This window comes from Vidua macroura, chromosome 3 (assembly GCF_024509145.1).
Source record: "Vidua macroura isolate BioBank_ID:100142 chromosome 3, ASM2450914v1, whole genome shotgun sequence".
NCBI lineage: Eukaryota > Metazoa > Chordata > Aves > Passeriformes > Viduidae > Vidua > Vidua macroura.
In genome coordinates this window covers 15,434,088-15,451,680 of record NC_071573.1, presented here as the reverse complement: position 1 = coordinate 15,451,680, position 17,593 = coordinate 15,434,088, and the positions used below count along the sequence as shown (strand labels likewise).

General features: G+C 39.7%; 1 protein-coding gene across 3 annotated transcripts in view; it reads right to left on the bottom strand.

The window, feature by feature from the left end:
* Positions 1–17,593, bottom strand: part of LOC128804696 (protein ELYS-like) — a 40,962-nt gene that overhangs the window by 12,928 nt on the left and 10,441 nt on the right. For all 3 annotated transcript variants that reach the window (XM_053972729.1, XM_053972728.1, XM_053972730.1), the window contains exons 5-25: positions 16,737–16,944; positions 15,785–15,901; positions 14,986–15,070; positions 10,641–10,791; positions 9,799–9,931; positions 9,531–9,712; positions 9,016–9,077; positions 8,082–8,210; positions 6,076–6,166; positions 5,900–5,989; positions 5,570–5,710; positions 4,699–4,803; positions 4,488–4,581; positions 4,067–4,190; positions 3,902–3,958; positions 2,626–2,772; positions 1,698–1,885; positions 1,377–1,521; positions 1,148–1,279; positions 468–615; positions 229–379 (exon numbers count right to left, since the gene is read on the bottom strand). In XM_053972729.1, the coding sequence (XP_053828704.1) occupies positions 229–379; positions 468–615; positions 1,148–1,279; positions 1,377–1,521; positions 1,698–1,885; positions 2,626–2,772; positions 3,902–3,958; positions 4,067–4,190; positions 4,488–4,581; positions 4,699–4,803; positions 5,570–5,710; positions 5,900–5,989; positions 6,076–6,166; positions 8,082–8,210; positions 9,016–9,077; positions 9,531–9,712; positions 9,799–9,931; positions 10,641–10,791; positions 14,986–15,070; positions 15,785–15,901; positions 16,737–16,944 (2,680 nt within the window). The remainder of the gene's footprint in view (positions 1–228; positions 380–467; positions 616–1,147; positions 1,280–1,376; positions 1,522–1,697; positions 1,886–2,625; positions 2,773–3,901; positions 3,959–4,066; positions 4,191–4,487; positions 4,582–4,698; positions 4,804–5,569; positions 5,711–5,899; positions 5,990–6,075; positions 6,167–8,081; positions 8,211–9,015; positions 9,078–9,530; positions 9,713–9,798; positions 9,932–10,640; positions 10,792–14,985; positions 15,071–15,784; positions 15,902–16,736; positions 16,945–17,593) is intronic.

Genomic DNA, 17,593 nt, shown 5'->3' with positions numbered 1-17,593 from the left:
AGCAGAAAAACTCTCCAAACACTATGTATAATAAACTGATTCTTAGATGTTATGTCATATATGTGTAGAAAGGCAAACCAAAGCTTTATTCATGTGCATCTTCCCACCAAAAACCTAACACAATTCAAATTGAATTCTCTTTCTCTCCCCCTACAATTCACTCACTCACTCTCCACCTCCCACTCCAAACATGTAGCTCAAGACTAACTTCTATAAAAGGCTGCTTACCTATCATATTGTGAGATATTTGTTTTCTGCTCATTTCCTAACCATACTTCTCCAATTTTGGACAACACTTTACTGATGAAAGTTGCTCTTGTACGCACATTTCCTGCATTAGCCTGCCTTGTTGCTGTTGATAAAGGCTTTGGCCTTGGGACTGTAAAGCAAGAGAGAAAAGTATCAGCCTTGTGTAATCAAAGTGACGGCCAGCTGCACGTCCTGGAATTTCCCTTCCCTAAAATTACCTTCTCTTAAGACCGATGAAGGTAAACGGTATGGCTTGGCTCTCTCTACTGCCAGCTTCCTTTGAACTGTGGGAAGGATCTTGCCATATTGGTCTAATAGAGAATTTCTGGCTACTGCTCTCTCTCTCAAGCGAGGATCACGATCATTCTGACAAAGGAAACGTGTAAAGCAAGAAGTTAACAATTCACCAGAAGATCACTGCACAGAACTCTCTCTCTGCTCTTTCTAACCTAGGCCTAAATTTGCTCTACAGACAAATCCACTGCAGAGAGCCACAGCAAGTTCTAAGTTCCACCCAGGAGCATACACCAATTTCACGTGGTAGTTTTGGATAAGTGCAAGGAAGATTAGTTAAAAAAATTGAAAACGTAAAAACCCCAAGCAACTCCAAAACTCACAATTAAAACCCGTAAGGCAAATTTTAACAGTGGAGCATCCAGACTGCTCTTAGGTAAAAGCCAGATACAAGATGTGACATACAATATTCTCTTCATTCCACAGAAGTAAGCAACACAAACAACTTCCATAACCTAAACCATATGCAACAGAGGGATCTGAGGAACTGAATGAGAAGACAAAATACATATTTATTCCTCAGATGCAAACAAACTCTTTTAACTGGAGTCAACCATGGTCAGATTTAATTCCTAAGTTCTCACAGCAGGACTGCTACCCTTACCGTCGGATTGGCCTTCATGGACTGATTCAGCTGGAGTGCTGGGATGTAGTTGGCACGCTGCAGATGGTGGACTAAGAGGAATTCATGATTCTGAACACCAGATTTGGTCTGTAAAAACTTCTCCAAACACTCCTGTGAGAAATAACACGTTTCAAACATCGATTAAGATTCTGCCTCTTCTCTTGCCAAAGAGACAATTAAGATCTTTTTGTTTCTTCCCCAAACTCACTTTTTCTGTGTCTGTGAAGGGCAGCTTCAGCAAATCCTCCATGAGCCCCATCTCCTGACAGATTTCATACATGTGCTTTAGCAGCTCTTCTATGTTTAACTTCGTGGTGTGTTGCTGCAACAGACCCCAAGCCTCCACCATGCACCTGCAGTTCAAGTTTTGCACATGGAAAGGAATGGGAACACTGAAGCCAAAAAGATGCCCCACAGTGATGGGGCTTTCATTCAAAGCTCAAAGGAAATGGAGGGGAGCCCCATTTGTGTCATCACTTCTCCACATTTCCCCATATCTGAATGCCAAAAGAGTGGGAGATTTCCTTACCTATTGGACAACAACACGGTGAGGAACAGGCGCACTTCACTGCTGCTGGACATCGACGGCTTCATCATCTGCATGTACCTGAGGGCTCGCCTGTGCTCTCCCTGGCACATGAGGGACTGAATTATCCTCATGTGTTGCCATGACACAGTCTTGATTGTAGCTGGATGGAAGAGCAGGGCCAGGGAATTCTGGACAAGTTGAGAGCAGCTTCATTACCACAGATACACATACCCATGGCAACAAACAGTCAAAACTTTCTGCAGCAAGGCTGGACTTGGGTTAGAGAAACTTAGATGTCTAAATGACAAAATACTGGATCCAGGACATATCAGTAAAATTCTTCAGTATTTGCAGGGAAAAAAAAAAAAACCAGCCACCCAGAACAAACAAAGTGAATGTGTTAAGAGTAGCAATTCAGATTTTTCTAAGTTCACAAAACTCGGTGTACAGACATCACTTTTAATAAATACATTAACTTATGCTATTAAAAAATTGGTTGTATTGACAAACTGACAAGAAAAACATCTGGTATCAGGAAGAATAGCTATTAGATTGAAATGTCACTCCTGCAGTCTTCTGTCTCAAATGATCCTGGTATCATCACAGTTTCCATGCTTCAAGTACCCAAAACACTCTTCTAGAAACAGTGCCCAACCAATCTGCTAAAAACCTAACCACAGATAGCTTTGAAAATTCAAATATTAAGCATTATTTAAGCTGATTATGCCTTTGTTTTAATCAATTTCTGTCAAAGTAGTTAAAGCAAAATTTCAAATCATAACTTGTTGCTGAAGATGTCAGAGCAATGTTACAAAAAAGCTTCTATGCTTCAATAGCTCCTTATACCTAAGTACCAATTTTAAAAATAATTTTATTGATTACAGCTCTGCAGTGCAATGTGTGTCTAACTCAACTGTTTCATACTTACTTCATAATCATTGTGATCTAGAAGCCAAAACCCTTGAATCAGCTTAACAAGACCCCAAGGGATAGCAAAAGCAGTTGGAAAGGAGTCAATTGAAGTTTCTGTTTTATTTGGAAAGGAATGCATAATATCCAGCAGCAAGTAAATTGTCTGAGAGTATCTAATTAAGGTGAATAAATTGCTAAGACCAAAAACTTGTATCACATTACATTTAGCAAAACAAAGAAATAAGAATATGAAAATAGTAGAAAGCAGAACATCCCGATGATCTTGCCATTTCAAGCTATTACAACCCATTATATTAATAGTCAGGTCCTAATCATAAAACTGCATTCTGAATATACTTCCAGAAAGAAACACTTGTGGATTTCGATAAGGCAATCAGAAAGGCAGATATTGGGTATTTATATACTGCTGTTACAAACCCAGGCTTCTGCTTCTGTCAGTGAAGCTACCAGTTGGACACTCAACACACTTCAACATCCAGTGCTTAATTATTAAAGAAAGCAAGTGCTACAGCTGTTTTGTTTTCCTCATTTCCTGTCTTCACAAAACCAACACAAATTATGGTGCCCTTACAATGCAACTTAGCACTTCCTGAATTGATACTGTGTTTAAAACTGCATGTGGATCCCTCACTCAAAGTGTCATCTTCCCTTTCTGACATCCCATGTTAGGGACATGTCTGAGAAAAGCAGCTTGGGAATACAACCATTTTTAAGCCCTTTGCTCTCCAGGCTCCACTCTTGGTTTAGCCAACAAATAAGAAAAGGTACCACCCCCACTCCAAAAAAAAAACCACAGAAAAAAAAAAAAAAAACGCTGTTAGCTGGGCTCGGAAACAAGTGATTTTGGCAAAAATCAGCAACTGGAAAACCACTGTTGCTCCAACCTTTTGCTCTGAAACAGTACGTTTAGGGCACCATACTAACAAGCAGTCATATGCTACATATAGGGGTGTCCTAAAAAATAAGTAACTGTTAAAATTTGAGAAGAACTAAGTGAGGATTTTATCTTGAATACAACTTAGAGAACATGTTTTCTCATATGAGAAGAGACATTGCAACAAAACACTTAAAAGAAATCAGAAAAATTCCAGTCTAGAAAGAAATTAAGCAATGCTTCTGTCTAGGAGTTAATTCTATTCTAAATGTATTCACTCACATTGTGTTTTGAGGCATAAATTTGAAAGTGTTGCCAACCACACACAGGTGACAAGTATATAAAAGCTTTTATATGCACACCCTGAAGGAGCAATAACAGACTCTAGAAAGGATACAATTGCATGTTTGTCACTTTCTTCAATGCTTTCTAGCAAATAGAGATCCAGAAGTGCCTGAAATGGAAGATGAAAAGGTTTTCTAATGCTCCTGTCTTTCACAATCATTGGCTTTAGGGGACTGCTGCTGCTGCTCCTGGGGTTTTCAGTGAACAGAACACTCACATGTAAACTAACAGGTGGGTATTTCCCAGTGCCGCCTTCATCTCTCTGCCACAATTTCTCCACTTCCTCGCCCAACTGGGAAACCATTCCATCAATCATCAAGCAATCAGAATCCCATTTGCCTCTGCAACAAAAGGGAGCAAGGGCTTGCACAGTGTAAAACACACAATCCAGCCTCTCAGTGTCACAGATTTTGGAGTCAGAGGAAGGATGGTCCTTAGCTCAAAATGAACTTATTAATTAAGGAGGCTGAAGCACAAACCCAAGAGAAGAGTTGCAATGACCTTCTGGGTTCCAGGTTTGCTTTCTTGCTCTGTTATGTGTAATGCCAAGGAGTGCAGACAAAGGGTTTTAACTGCAAAAATAACCATTCTCACAGTCTCACAGTGTCAGCTTTCTAGAGAATTCCTCTAAGTCTTACCTTGATAAACGTTCGAGTTTCTGTCGGTGACCTGTATAGTAGCTCTGAATCAGAGGGTAATTGTAGAAAGGTCTGGACAAATGCATGTGATCATCTACAGGTGGTAAAGAAAAAGCAAGTTAAAGAATAAGACCATATTTTTCAACTAAAACTTTGGTCTAGACAAAAACCACACAACCTCACGTGTTTTGGAACTACAGGTTCTGCTTACCTAAACCCTCAGGAAGGAGACTGGATCGACAGAACCAGATCACCACTTGTGCATACAAAGAAATGAGGCTGGTTACCATCTGCTTATTTGTCAAGTCTGAAAAACCTGAAAAAAAGGCAAAACATTATTTGAGTATTGTAATTCCATTCATTTTACAAAACTCCCTTTGCAGAACAAAGGGCAAGTATGAACACAGTACAAACCTGTCTTTGTAGTTGTCCTTCTAGATCACTTATGAATTTGAAGGAAAAAACCACCATTCCCCCCTCGCCAAAAAAAACCCCAATCACTACAAAGAAACAGAATAACCAAAGACTAAAATTGAAAAATAAAGCCTAAACCTTTAGATATACTCAGGAAGACAACGTTTGTTTTCCATGTAGCAGAGAGTTTTACTTTAGCGAAAGACATTATAGTCCTCTATTTCCCTCAACATGCCAACAACAATTTATAAAATCAGAAGCCAAAAGAACTCAACGCAATTGCTTTACGTGTTACTCCCTTTGGTTTCCTTTCTATTTCCCAGCAATCTGCAGACAACAATCCATTGCTAGCTAACAATTATGAACACTTCTCAGCATTACCACACTCAGCTGCTGCTATTGCCACCCAGGTTCTTACTCAGCTCGGTGCTGAATCAGTGTAGCCTCCCATACCCAGCCTCATGAACTCCACAACAAGCTGCTTCCCTGAACTCAAAGTGGCTTAAACCAAAGTCCCAACTGCTCAGATTTAAGCCTCTCCGCCCAGCTCAACCTGACTCTCTCCCAACCATCCAAAACAACAACAGCTCCTGTCTCCACAGTTACAACCCAAGCATCCTTCCAAATCTTAACCATCAGACCTAAGGCCTAGCAGTGCTTTCACCAACCTTTCTCAGTAAGCTCTCGGGCTTCTGTTAGAAAACAGTTCAGGACTGTGCTGAGGTTGCTCAGAAGCAGCTGGCAGTGCTGAAGGGACTGCAACGTCTGTGGGTCAATGAAGTTGCAGGAGCCGTCAAACAGTGGAACACCTTGTCAAGGAGAAATATTAAATCATCACTCAGCAGAGTAACTGCACACTTCCAAACTTAAACCCTTAAACAACCACAGGAGACTTAAAGAACCTCTTAAAAACCAGCAGCATACACTGGCAGATTACTGAAGAAGACCCTTTACAAAGAATGACTCGAGGTTTCAAAAACCACTACACCACTACTCACATATTTGGTCCAGTTCATCTTTTGTACAGATCACTTTGTTCCACGTCCACTCAAGAACAAACCGTAAATTTACAGCAGAACTTGGCTGCTCTTTAAAAACAGAAAACAAAAAGGACATGAAATCACAATTTCTAACCCAAACTGACACAACATAAAAACAATGGAAGCAGCAGTACCTTCAGAAGTCCAGTGTTTAATGCATCCCGTCAGAAGTTCTAAAGATCCTGTCTGCACAGCAGCTGACAACACTGCTTCTAACTGCTCCTCCTGAATAGAACACACAAAAGCAAATCACAACCTCACATACTTTGCCTCTAAGGCTTACCTTGATAAACACTGGAGATTCTGTTGGTGACCTGTACAGTAGCTCTGAATCAGATACTACCTGAGCTGTTGACAGAAGTGTTTCTTTCTAACCGGATACCCATTCAGACATTAGTTGCAAATGCAACAAATTCCATATTCTTGATTCTTTCTTAATTCTAGCCACAGGCTGGACTGCAGGCAGGAACGCGTGAAGGGGACAGAGCAAACACCACTGTGTTTGCATGGAAACAGTGAAGCTGAGGCCAAGCAGCTCCTGAGACTAGCAAGACATGAAGCAGCTTTGACAGCCAAAATATTAAATTACAATTTGTTAAAGTACCATAAAGAAGTGAAACATTTCAGTTCTAATAGGCTGGAATTTCAGCCTGTTCAATTACTGTATTCTAATGCCATGGCAGTCCTTGAGAAGGATAATGCACAGGCATTGCATTGCACACACTGGAAATAAGTTAGCAGCTTATTCAAGCTCAGACATTTATTTCAGGTGAAATGATCCTGCATAGAATTTTTCTTTTTTTCTTTCCTCTATTTTTTTTAAAACAAACTTTACAAGTTTGCATTCTAAGTAAAATCATGACATTTAAGAGCGATTTCTACATATTAGAAGACATACAGGATATTTCCATCATTTTCAGAAAATGCATTTCAGAGAAGGAAACATGCCAAATACTACTTAGGGTACCAAACAAAATTCCAAGCTTCTTGACCCTAATTCTGAATTTTTTCTTTCTAGTATTCAATAGCAATCCTTGCTTAATGCAGTGCCTGAACAATATAGTGGCAATTCAGCAAAGGTCATCATAAATTTTCTTTCCTTCTCAAGTAATTTCACACCAGAGTTGACATTAATAAATTTAATCAGAATGTAAAAACCTACAGGCTTGCAAAATAAGCATTCTATGGGCTGGGTCTGCTTGCCAAATTTGTTTTAGCTACCACATTATGCAGAAGTGTTATTTTTCCTGACAAATTTCCACAGTCTGGTGAAGAATCCCATAGACAGGAAGATAAAGGCAGGGGGAAGACTGCTCTCCCCTTCCTAGTGCTTGCTGCTCCACTCCATGATGACCATCCAACCCTTCAGCTTTGACCCTGCCTGGAGAAAGATGGGCTGCTCATCACAAAGACTCCTCCTTTCATGAAACTCTTCAGATGAGAGACAAAGTTTGCTGCACCAAAAATGGAAAATCCATGAGAGGGGTGTGAAGCCACTGTGGTAACAGACAGAATGGTAGCAGTGTTGAGAGATACAGGTGATGCAGGTGCTGCAGCAAGAGGGCAGTCTAAGAGGAGGAAATCGAGCTATCACAGCACAAGACAAAGGCTACAGAGGTAAAGATCAGTTTTGAGAGGATGCAGAAAAACCTACTGATGAAGGGAAAATGAGAGGAAGTGGTGATGCTATTGTCAGGTAGAGCAGACCATTGTAACTGGTTAGCACTTCCTAGGAAGGAAATAATGTCTAGTGCAGCAAGCTGGTGTTTGCAATAGTGCACATTGGAGGGATGCAGCATCAGGGCCACCTACTGCACGGCACCCAAGGCTCTGAGACTCTGAGGGCATGAAGAGGATGAAGGCTGTTCCCAGGGAAAGCTGCTTTCTGAAGCACATGCCCAGCACTGACTGAATGCTTCCGCATGTGGACCTGAGGCATGGAATTTACAGATGGGTCACTAAAGACAAACCTCTCAGGGCTGTTCACAATCAGAAGACTGGATCTAAGAATATTATTACTTCTGCTAACTATATGTCAAAACCTGCCTCTCAGAGCAGCTTGCAATCAAAAATCATGGTCTTATAGCTTTTTCAGACAAGATGAATGTACTTCCCCCCGAATTCCCCAGGGTACACTCACCTGACTCAGACTGGATGGCTGGACATCAACCAGTCTTGGAGACAGCAAGCCAGCTACAAGACACCGAGTGTAGCTGTCACGAATGGCTTCACTTATTAAAGGACCAGATTTCTTCAAAAACTTCAGGGTCTGAAACATCAATCAAAACACATAGGTTAAGACAGCATTTAATCACTAAGGTCCTGGATCACTCAGACGGTGATTAGGTTAGCAATTTTGGTAAGCATTGCTATGTAGAGTCAAAGACAGCAGCACACTAACAGTTTGAGTTTCTAAAAAAAAAATTCTATATAAGAAAAAACCCTTGCAATGCTGAAGGCAAGAAAGTATTTTCCAGCCTGTCTGTCAATACACAGGCCTTACTTTCCCCTCACATTGACACAAATTACATTCTGTAGAAGTTAAAACTAATACAACAACGAATCACTGTTTGAAAGACTCTATGCTCGTTTGTGAGGAAGATGATTCATATGGGTATACTGAGTGAGCTGGAACTTAATTTGAAAGGGTTTGTCAAAAGCTGTGCAGTGACTCAGAAATTATAATTTGGCCAAGGTTGAGAGAAAAAAATGCATTTCTTCTTAAACAGTTAAATCACTTTTCCCTTTCTCCATGCTGTTCTCCTTTCTCAAGTTCATCACAGCTGCTCAAAACCCTAACTCCACTCTATACAAAGAAGTAAACACTTTCCCCTTCTTCCACCACACTTATCCTTCCTACTACAGCAATGCTGCAATTCCTTTCTAGCCATTCAACCCCTGCTCATGCCTCCCTAAAACAGTGCCATTTGCACAAAACTGGCAGGGGATGACTGCAGCTATGCATGTGTATGGGCAATGTTGAGCATCAAGTGGTCTCTGACACTCAAAGCACTGCAAGAGAAAAGCTAGTAAAGGTTCATCTCTTGACACTCTCAATACAATTAAAAAGTCACCTCTTTCTGGAAGCCGGTGCAAGTCATGTGAACAACTCCCGAGTTGAGCAAGCATGTCACATCTGCAGAAACAAGGAACATTTGACAGGCCTTGTTACCTCATCTCCAGTTTATGCTTTTTAAATAGTGCTGTCTGCAAAGACAAACCTCCAGCACCCCTTTCCTTCATCACATCACTTACACACTTCCCATAAAAACTGCTTACTCTCTGTCTGCAGAAACTTGAGTGCTCTCCAGGTGCCTCAGCTCAAAGGCATTTCATTTTGTGACCATCACCCCTTCCCAGGCTATGTTACAGAAGCCCCAAAACCCAAAACTCAGCAGTCTGTCAGATATGTTTCACAAGACTAAGTACCTTGTCAGGACAAGGTAATCAGGTTGGAGAAGATTTGCGGGCCTTTTTTTGGTTTGGTTTTTGTGTGACAAACAATGAACAAGAAAGAGAACCACCAAAGTGGCATTTGACCTCCAGTGAAGCTTGTCACTATTCAAATGAAAAGCAGTGAAATACCTACCAAAATTATAGGTGCTTGGATTAAAAAACTGTTCAGGTGGTGGGTAAGAAGGAGGAACCCCCCGACTCAGACTACGCTCGTGTACCAGAATATCCAAAATGAGGTTTGGAGAAGTCATGCTTATTACAGGATCCAGTGACCACAGTGCAAAATAGGGGCAATCATGAAGGAATTCTTCTGGCCTTAAAGAGAACAAGTGCATAAGCTCAACAGCAATTCTTAAATTAGCCTTCTGTAGGGCTATTGAAACCACTTAATTAAAACCCACCTCAACGAGTCTGGCATTTGAGCATGATACCAGCGATTGATGTCAAACACACCCAAGTAAGTAGATGGTTTTCCCTGACCATAGGTATTCACTTGCCAACTGAAGATCGATACACTGGTGTCAGGAGAGATTACTGTCAAAGACAAGACATTGTTTCTTGATGTAGAAAATATGAGATATCTGCTGTTTTTAAAACATCACTTTCTGTTGGCTTAATTGTTATTTCACTAATGAATCACAATATTAAGAATGATAAAAACAATATACAGAGTAGCAAATATCCGTGTGATAGGTTTTAATCATACTGCCTCTTTTAAATTGTTCAAATTGTATCTGTTCCAAAACAAACCAAATACACAATCATTATCTCATCAAGTTGTTCATCCAGATCATCAAAAAGAGGTATCAAATAGAACGGGCTCCAATACTGAGCCTTTGGAAACACCACTAGTGACCAGGCGCTTAATGGGTGCAGCCAGAGGTTTGAGCAGGATAAAAAAAAATTCAGGTAACATTCCTCAGCCACAGAAAGAATGGTCTTACTGTTCAGACAACTGGCAGAACAAATTGACTGACCAGCCTTATACAGATTACCCCATTCACTGCTCTAGCATCCCAGCAAACATAAAATAAAACCTACTTTTTCCCTTGAAGAATAATGGTCAGAGGGATAAAAAAGTACCACATAACTTCAGCAAACAATTTTTCTTTTTAAATAAACCCAACAAGGTCAGCTAGATGAATATTTAAGACTTTAAGACTGTGGGTATAGAACAGCACTCATTGCTTAGATTTCCAAACCATGTAGCTCAGAATAACCAAGCAGGGACAGCAGAACAAACCTTCATTAACGCCATCCTCTCTGTCAGCATGGTTGCGAAATTTTTCTATGGTCTGACAGCTGAGTAATTTAGTATTGCTGGTCTGCCCTCTCAAGGGAAAGATTCCACCAGTGAGGTCTAAACTGTACCTTTCATCACAGTATTCCAAACCCTGGGTGGAAAAAAAAAAAAAGAAGAAGAAAGAAAATAAGGTAATTTTCATTAGATCTACTAAGAAAGAATGTATATATCTAATGTAACATGCAATATTTTAGTGTTTATTTCTAATGAACTTATTTCTGATAGCAAATAAAAACTACATGTGACATTCAAGAGAATTAAGTGTCAAATTTTAACAGCTATTGGCTGAAAGGCTTTGCACATTTTCAAATATTAGCATTTCCTTAGCAAAACTTTGCTCTGAAGCATGCATAGTTCACGCTATTTTATTAAGGAATTTTGGAAGTAACAGATATATGCAGGGCAGAAAAGAAAAATCAAAAACATCTCTTAGAAAAACTAACATGAAGCGTCAGCAAAGAACCTCATCTTTACTGTAGGATAACTAATCACTAAAACCAACTTTAAGAGAGATGATGTCCTGGACAAGAAGTTCACCATTCCAAAAGACAGTTCCACAAGACAGAGCACTAAAATTCCATAAACCTGTCCAGTATTCATTTAATGACTAGAAATTTCAGCTTTCATTCATACATGAAGAGCCACTCCCACATAAATTCAGTGCAGAGGGGAAGGAGAAAGTAATACCAATTAGTTCCTGGCAAAGACAACTTCCTAACCAAAGCTGCGCATTTTAAGTTTTCCACACCAGGGCAAGCAAATCCAAGTTAAGGAACTCTAGTGCATAGAAGACATTAAGCAATCATGTTCCAGGCCAGTTAAACAGGACAGTGTTCAAAGGAGTTGCACTGGTCAGACTCTGACATGAATGCAGAGACTGTCCACAAGCCTTGTGTAGTACAAAGGTAAGGATACACTCCAGGACCACAAACTGATCAGCAAGATACAGCAGCTGCTGAGATGATCTAAAAGAGGTCTTTGGAACTCTAATTTAAGTCTATCTTCTAGTCTTCTTCCTTGAGCAGATTTAAACCAGCCTTGAAGGCAACAGAGACTCAAGTCTGACACATGTTTATAAAAACACAGTGCCACACGTTCCAAAAGTCCCATTTGTGACTTTTACCATGATATGAAGTCAAAGATGCATGGTTTCATAACCTCAAGTCTGATTCCTGGAATGTACACCACTGATGTAAGCAGACAAGTGTTTTAAGCTCCTGTGACTTATACTCAGTGAACAAGGAGCAGCAGCAGATTAATTTCTCCTTGTTTACTCAAACTTAGCCTGGCAAATGGGAACAATTATTAAATTTTATGTCACTGAAGACCAACAAGAAGCTTGATTCAGTCATGTACGCAGAGAGCCATCATGTCATACTGACCAGTCTGTGACCACAGTAAGTATTCCAACATGTAAGTATCCACTGAGCACAAATCCTGTCATGATGCATCCTTTGTGAATGGATTAAGAATTGTTTTGTGGGGATTTTTTGGAAGTAGATGCTATCAGGTCTCAGCATGAAAGTACATGATTAAGTGGTTTATCTGTATGCCAGCTGAAGAACCCGTCTTTCCTCCTCAGAGGGTGCAGATGTGTTCAGCTCTCTTCAACAGCCTTTTAAGATTGGTTCCTGTTATAATCTTTCAACACATGCCTGTGAATGTACTACTGGTTGTATAGTCTGTAGAGGGGTTCAAGTCTTACTTTAACTACACCACAGGTTTTCCAGGTCACAAACACAGTAACATTTTTAATCACTTTGTGTGCTTTTTTTTTTTTTAAGAGTGTAAACTGGAATTTCTAATAAATCCACTTTAAAAGACTGATTAAACATTTCAACTCTCTGAGTTTTTATCGTCTTTGTCATGGCTAAGACTGTAGCTAAAAATAACTTTTAAAAGACGATAAAACAAAACTGAAAATCAAAAGCAAATTTTGAGAGGATTAAAGAAAATTCTTCCTATCAACCTGCCAAAGTGATTAGAGCACTACAAGATGCAGGAGTGAACTGCAATGAAAGCCCTTATAAAAAAAAAAAAAAACAAACAAAAAAACCCCAAGCAAACAAGGTGTTCTGTTCCTCTAGAGCACTGTGTATTTTTGTCACTTAAAAACTACACATGAAGATATGACATGCATATTCAGACATGTTGAACCACTTGAAGGTATTTCTACTTCATCACCATAATAGATGATCTATTTTAAAAAAATGCCACCTTCTCCAAACACCTAACCTTTATTTGTTCAAAAGCAACACTTTGAAAACAGGAAGGCCCTTTCCTATAGACAAAAGGAAAAAAGAATAAAATTCAAACTCATTCAAAAAATTCAAAACTCAAAGTCCCAATAAAAAAAAAAAACAAAAACTTTGAACCACAATCCAAGGATTACCTCAAATTCATTCTGTACTACTGAGAACATACAATAGCAAGTGTCAAATAGGAAGAAAGACTTGCTGTGAATTAAGATTACTTTCCCATCAAAAAGATCTTGGTAGAGTTTCATGCATACTGCTGAATACAATTAAACATTACAGAGATGCCTCTTGTCTCTGTTAGATTATCTGAGACCTAATGATCCTCCTCTCCTATATTTTATCTATTCTATACCACAGCATCTCTGGAACCAGTTCTAAAAATTTACAGAGACTTTTCTGAACAAATCATACCACTGTATATTGTATGTATATCTTTTGCTAGCTTTAAGAGTAGATTTCAGAGACAACCCATCCGAAACTTAAAACAAGAGTCATCTTTACAGCTACTGAGTTTCAGATTCAACACTGAAGAGACACTGTAGGTATTTTTGTAGGTGTATTTGAAGTCAGACTGATAAGAGTTTAAAAGAAAAACAAGATTATAAAACAGAGATCAGAAATGTATAAAGAGAAATATATGACCATATTGTAAGAAAAGGAGACAGAAGCTTCCTCAAATCTACACTTTGGTATCACAAAGCTATTCAAAGCCTTGTCTTCTCTTCCTATATGCCATTCATGTGATATTTAAATTAAGAGTAATTTAATTTCTAACAGCCATTTCCTCTTCAGAAATCAGATGTATAAGGGCTCCTTGCAAATGAATCTAACTGGAACACATGACACTGAAGTATAAAATTGTATGGCTTCAGCATGGACAGATTGTGTCTGACCAATCTGGTCATCTTCTATGATGGAGTGACTGAAACTCTTGACGAGGGAGAACTGACCGATGTAATCTACCTAGACTTCTACAAGGTCTTTGACACAATCCCTCATGACATCACCATCTCTAAACTGAAGACAGGACAGGCAGATTTGAAGAGTGGACTACTCAGTGGATAAGGAATTGGTTGGAAGGACCAAGCCAGAGTGTTGTGGGAAACAGTCTGTCTCCAGACATGGACCAATGTTGAGTGGTGTCCCTCAGAAACCTGTGTGGAGACTGGTGCTCTTCAGTATCTTCATCAATGACCCAAACAGTGAGATCAAGTGCACCCTTAAGCAAGTTTGCAGATCACACAAGGCTGAAAGGTGCAGTTGACAAAACAAAAGGCCGGGATGTCATCCAGAGGGATTTGGAGAAGCCTGAGAGGTGAGCCAATGGGAATCACATGACATGAAGGTCAGCAAGTCCAAGTGCAAGGTGCTGCACTTGGAATGCGGGAATCCCAGACATGACTACAGGCTGGGAAAAGTGACGGAGAGCAGCCCTGCCAAGAAGGACATGGGGGTTCTGGTGGACAAGAAGAAATATGCACTTACAGCCCACAAGTCCAACCTCATCCTGAGAGACCTCAGTGCAGCCTTTCAGCACATAAAGGGAGCTTATAAAAAAGAGGGAGACTGACATTTTACAAGGGTAGATAGTGATAGGACAAAGGAGAAGGGGTTTTCAACTAAAACAGGAGAGATTTAGATTAGATGTTAGGAAGAAATTTTTTACTGTGAGAGTGGTGAGGATCTGGAGGTTAGGCTGCCCAGAGATGCTACAGATGTCCCATCCCTGGAAGTGTTCAAGGTCAGGGTGGATGGGGCCCTGAGCAAACTGATCTAGTGGGTGGCATCGATAGTCATGGCAGGGGATTGGAATAGATGATATTTAAGGTCTTCCAACCAAAACCGTTCCATGATTCTATGACGTGTTCTAAAAAGTATGGAAAAAGAATGCCTAAAAAGACTCGTCAAAAGATTTTTTTCTTAAGTCTCACTGATCTTTCATGGTAAATATCAATCTGGTCAACTTAACTGATCCTTACTTAGACAAAATTACTATTTTCATCTTCTCACATACAGGCCTGTCTTACCTCATACATGACTTGTCCTGATGCCAGGCGTTTCCTGTCACCAAATGCTAACTGCAACAGATGTAAACTCACAACATCACCTTCACTGAAAAAGATATAAATGAGAAAATTTGATTACAAAGCTGCTTTACAATTCCCATTATCATTTCATTAGATCTAGGCTGAAACTTACTTAAGAGCATGCTCTTGCTGAAAAGAAAAACACTGCTTCCCAAAACATGATAATTGGTCACATTTAGCCATTAAAACAGAAAGGAGGAAATTTTGACATGAACAGCTTCAGGGGCAAATGCTAACTATGCCTTTGTTTGGAAAGCTTTAATATGCAACATGGAGGAAAAAATTGCTGAATTGCTGGAAATAACTCACAACAGTAAAGTGTTCTCCCTGAAAACTGCTTTTAAGTTGAACTTAAGAAGACTGCCAGTCTATGAACAGCTGTGCTGATTAAGTAGCTTGCTGATGATGCTTACTGTTCTGCATCTGCAGCCTAAACCACTTTAAATGGTACTGAATATCATGGTAGGAATACCAAACAAATCTTGAAGCAGTAATCAAGAAACAAGGGAAATCATTTGAGACTGCAAACACAAAAACATAGCCACCGTTTCCTTTGCCTTCTTCCACAAGGTAGGAAAGAGTCAACCCCTCTTTGCAATACTGAAAAAACTGCACCGTAAGCTTAACACTTTTAATCTCCTGTACAGTTAAAGAAACAAAATGAATACACAGATATCAACCAAATATGAACAAATATTTTTTTAAAAAAATCAGTGACTTATGGTAAGATTTTACTCACCTTTGTTGTGTAGACTGAACAGCCCACAAGTAGCAACAATTGCGGGGATCATTCTCAGGCTCTTGAAAAGTAACTGCATAGACAGGAATCCTTCCACCTTCAAGTTGGGAGTGGTGCCTACAGGTTTAAAAGAAAAATATAGAAAAAAGGAGAGCCTGCTGGATCTGGCTGTTTGTAGAAGGGTAGAAGCATCTTCAGGGAAAAAAGGAGTTTGCATGCTTATCCTCAAAGTACAGATGGTCATACTTCCATTTGAAACAACTGATGACTGACACCCACTACTTCTTAAGTATTTGTCTTCCCAACTTCCGAACTTGAACTGCACTTTCACAAACTTTTCTTTGCATCTAATTATGTGTCTATTTATGCATCCATAATGCATCCACAATACATTCATAGTTTCTGGTGAGGCACTGTACATTTCCTTAAGTAACACCTATCTGAATCTGGTCATATATTTCAAGTGGCAGATTTAAAATCACCTATAAAATTCACTATTGATTATAAATACATGTATCCCTTATTCTGACCCCCAAGACTTTATAACAAACTTTCATTCACATATCCATTCTGGTCTGAGAATGAGACAACCACCAATTTCCATCAAGGCTGAAATATAGGAAACAATGTGTTTTCAGGCACAGATCAACTGTTGAATTATTATGTCTCAATAGATCCATCATGGACAATTTAAAGAATATTATCACCAAAATAACATTATTCACATAGTAAAGCCTTTCAGTGGGTGCCCTAATTGCAGTAATTGGTTCTGAATCATTCTAAAATCTTTCACAGAAACACATGCATTGCCTGGGTTCACATAATACACCTGCACAGAACAAACAGACTTATAAAAAATCAGTTCTATCACATCCCTACTGCATGAGTTCCTGAAGCAAAAAATTGAGACTCCTGCACCTCCAAGTGTGATCAAGTGGAAGTGACTACTTACTCCCTCTTCAAAGTTTTCATACTCCATAGTGACAAGTAGCCATCAGAAAAACCCACAACGAGCTGGTTGCTTCTGCTTATGTAGCACAGGGTTGATACTGCTGTTCCTGAAGGACTTCGTAATTGAAAACAGAGATGCCTCCCTTCCCTGGTCACAGCTTCTCTTCTTTGTGGAACTTCAGCAGGAATTCTAGTGACAACTTCTAGATCTACAAACATAAAAACAGGGAAGAAATTAACGCATTTTGCCACTTCAGCTGCATTTTAAACTCATGTGATTATACAACATGTATAATCTAATTTTTGCAGCACCTTTTTGGCTAGTCCTGTTTCTGCACCCATTCAGAGAACAGAAGGACTCTCCATTGGGACAGGTATTCTCACTCCTACTTCAAAATTGGGTACAAATGGAACCATTGTAGACAAATTCCTTTATTGGGCCTCATGAGGAAGCTACTTCAAGGGACACGAACTCCTGAAGCCACTCTTACAACACCCAAAACAGTGTATGCAATCTGAAAACACAAATTGCAGGATTCATTCACCCAAATGCAGGGTTTTTGATAAGCCAGATTTATTTTAAAACACAAGCCTAAAGCCTGACCCAAGTCATTCATGGAAACAGGAGAACACTCCCAAGGAATTTGGTACTTCTGACACAACTTCCCATCCCACAGTTGCACTGACTCAAATGGAAAAATTCCTACCTCCCATTGGCAAGAATCACAGGGACAAAGGGATGTGGGCAGCAAGAGGCCTTCTTAACATCAGGAGGAGTATTAAGCCACTCCCATTTTTTGACCAGTTCAGAACCATACCATGTCAAACTGCTGCCTGCAGTCAGCAGTCGGCAATGTC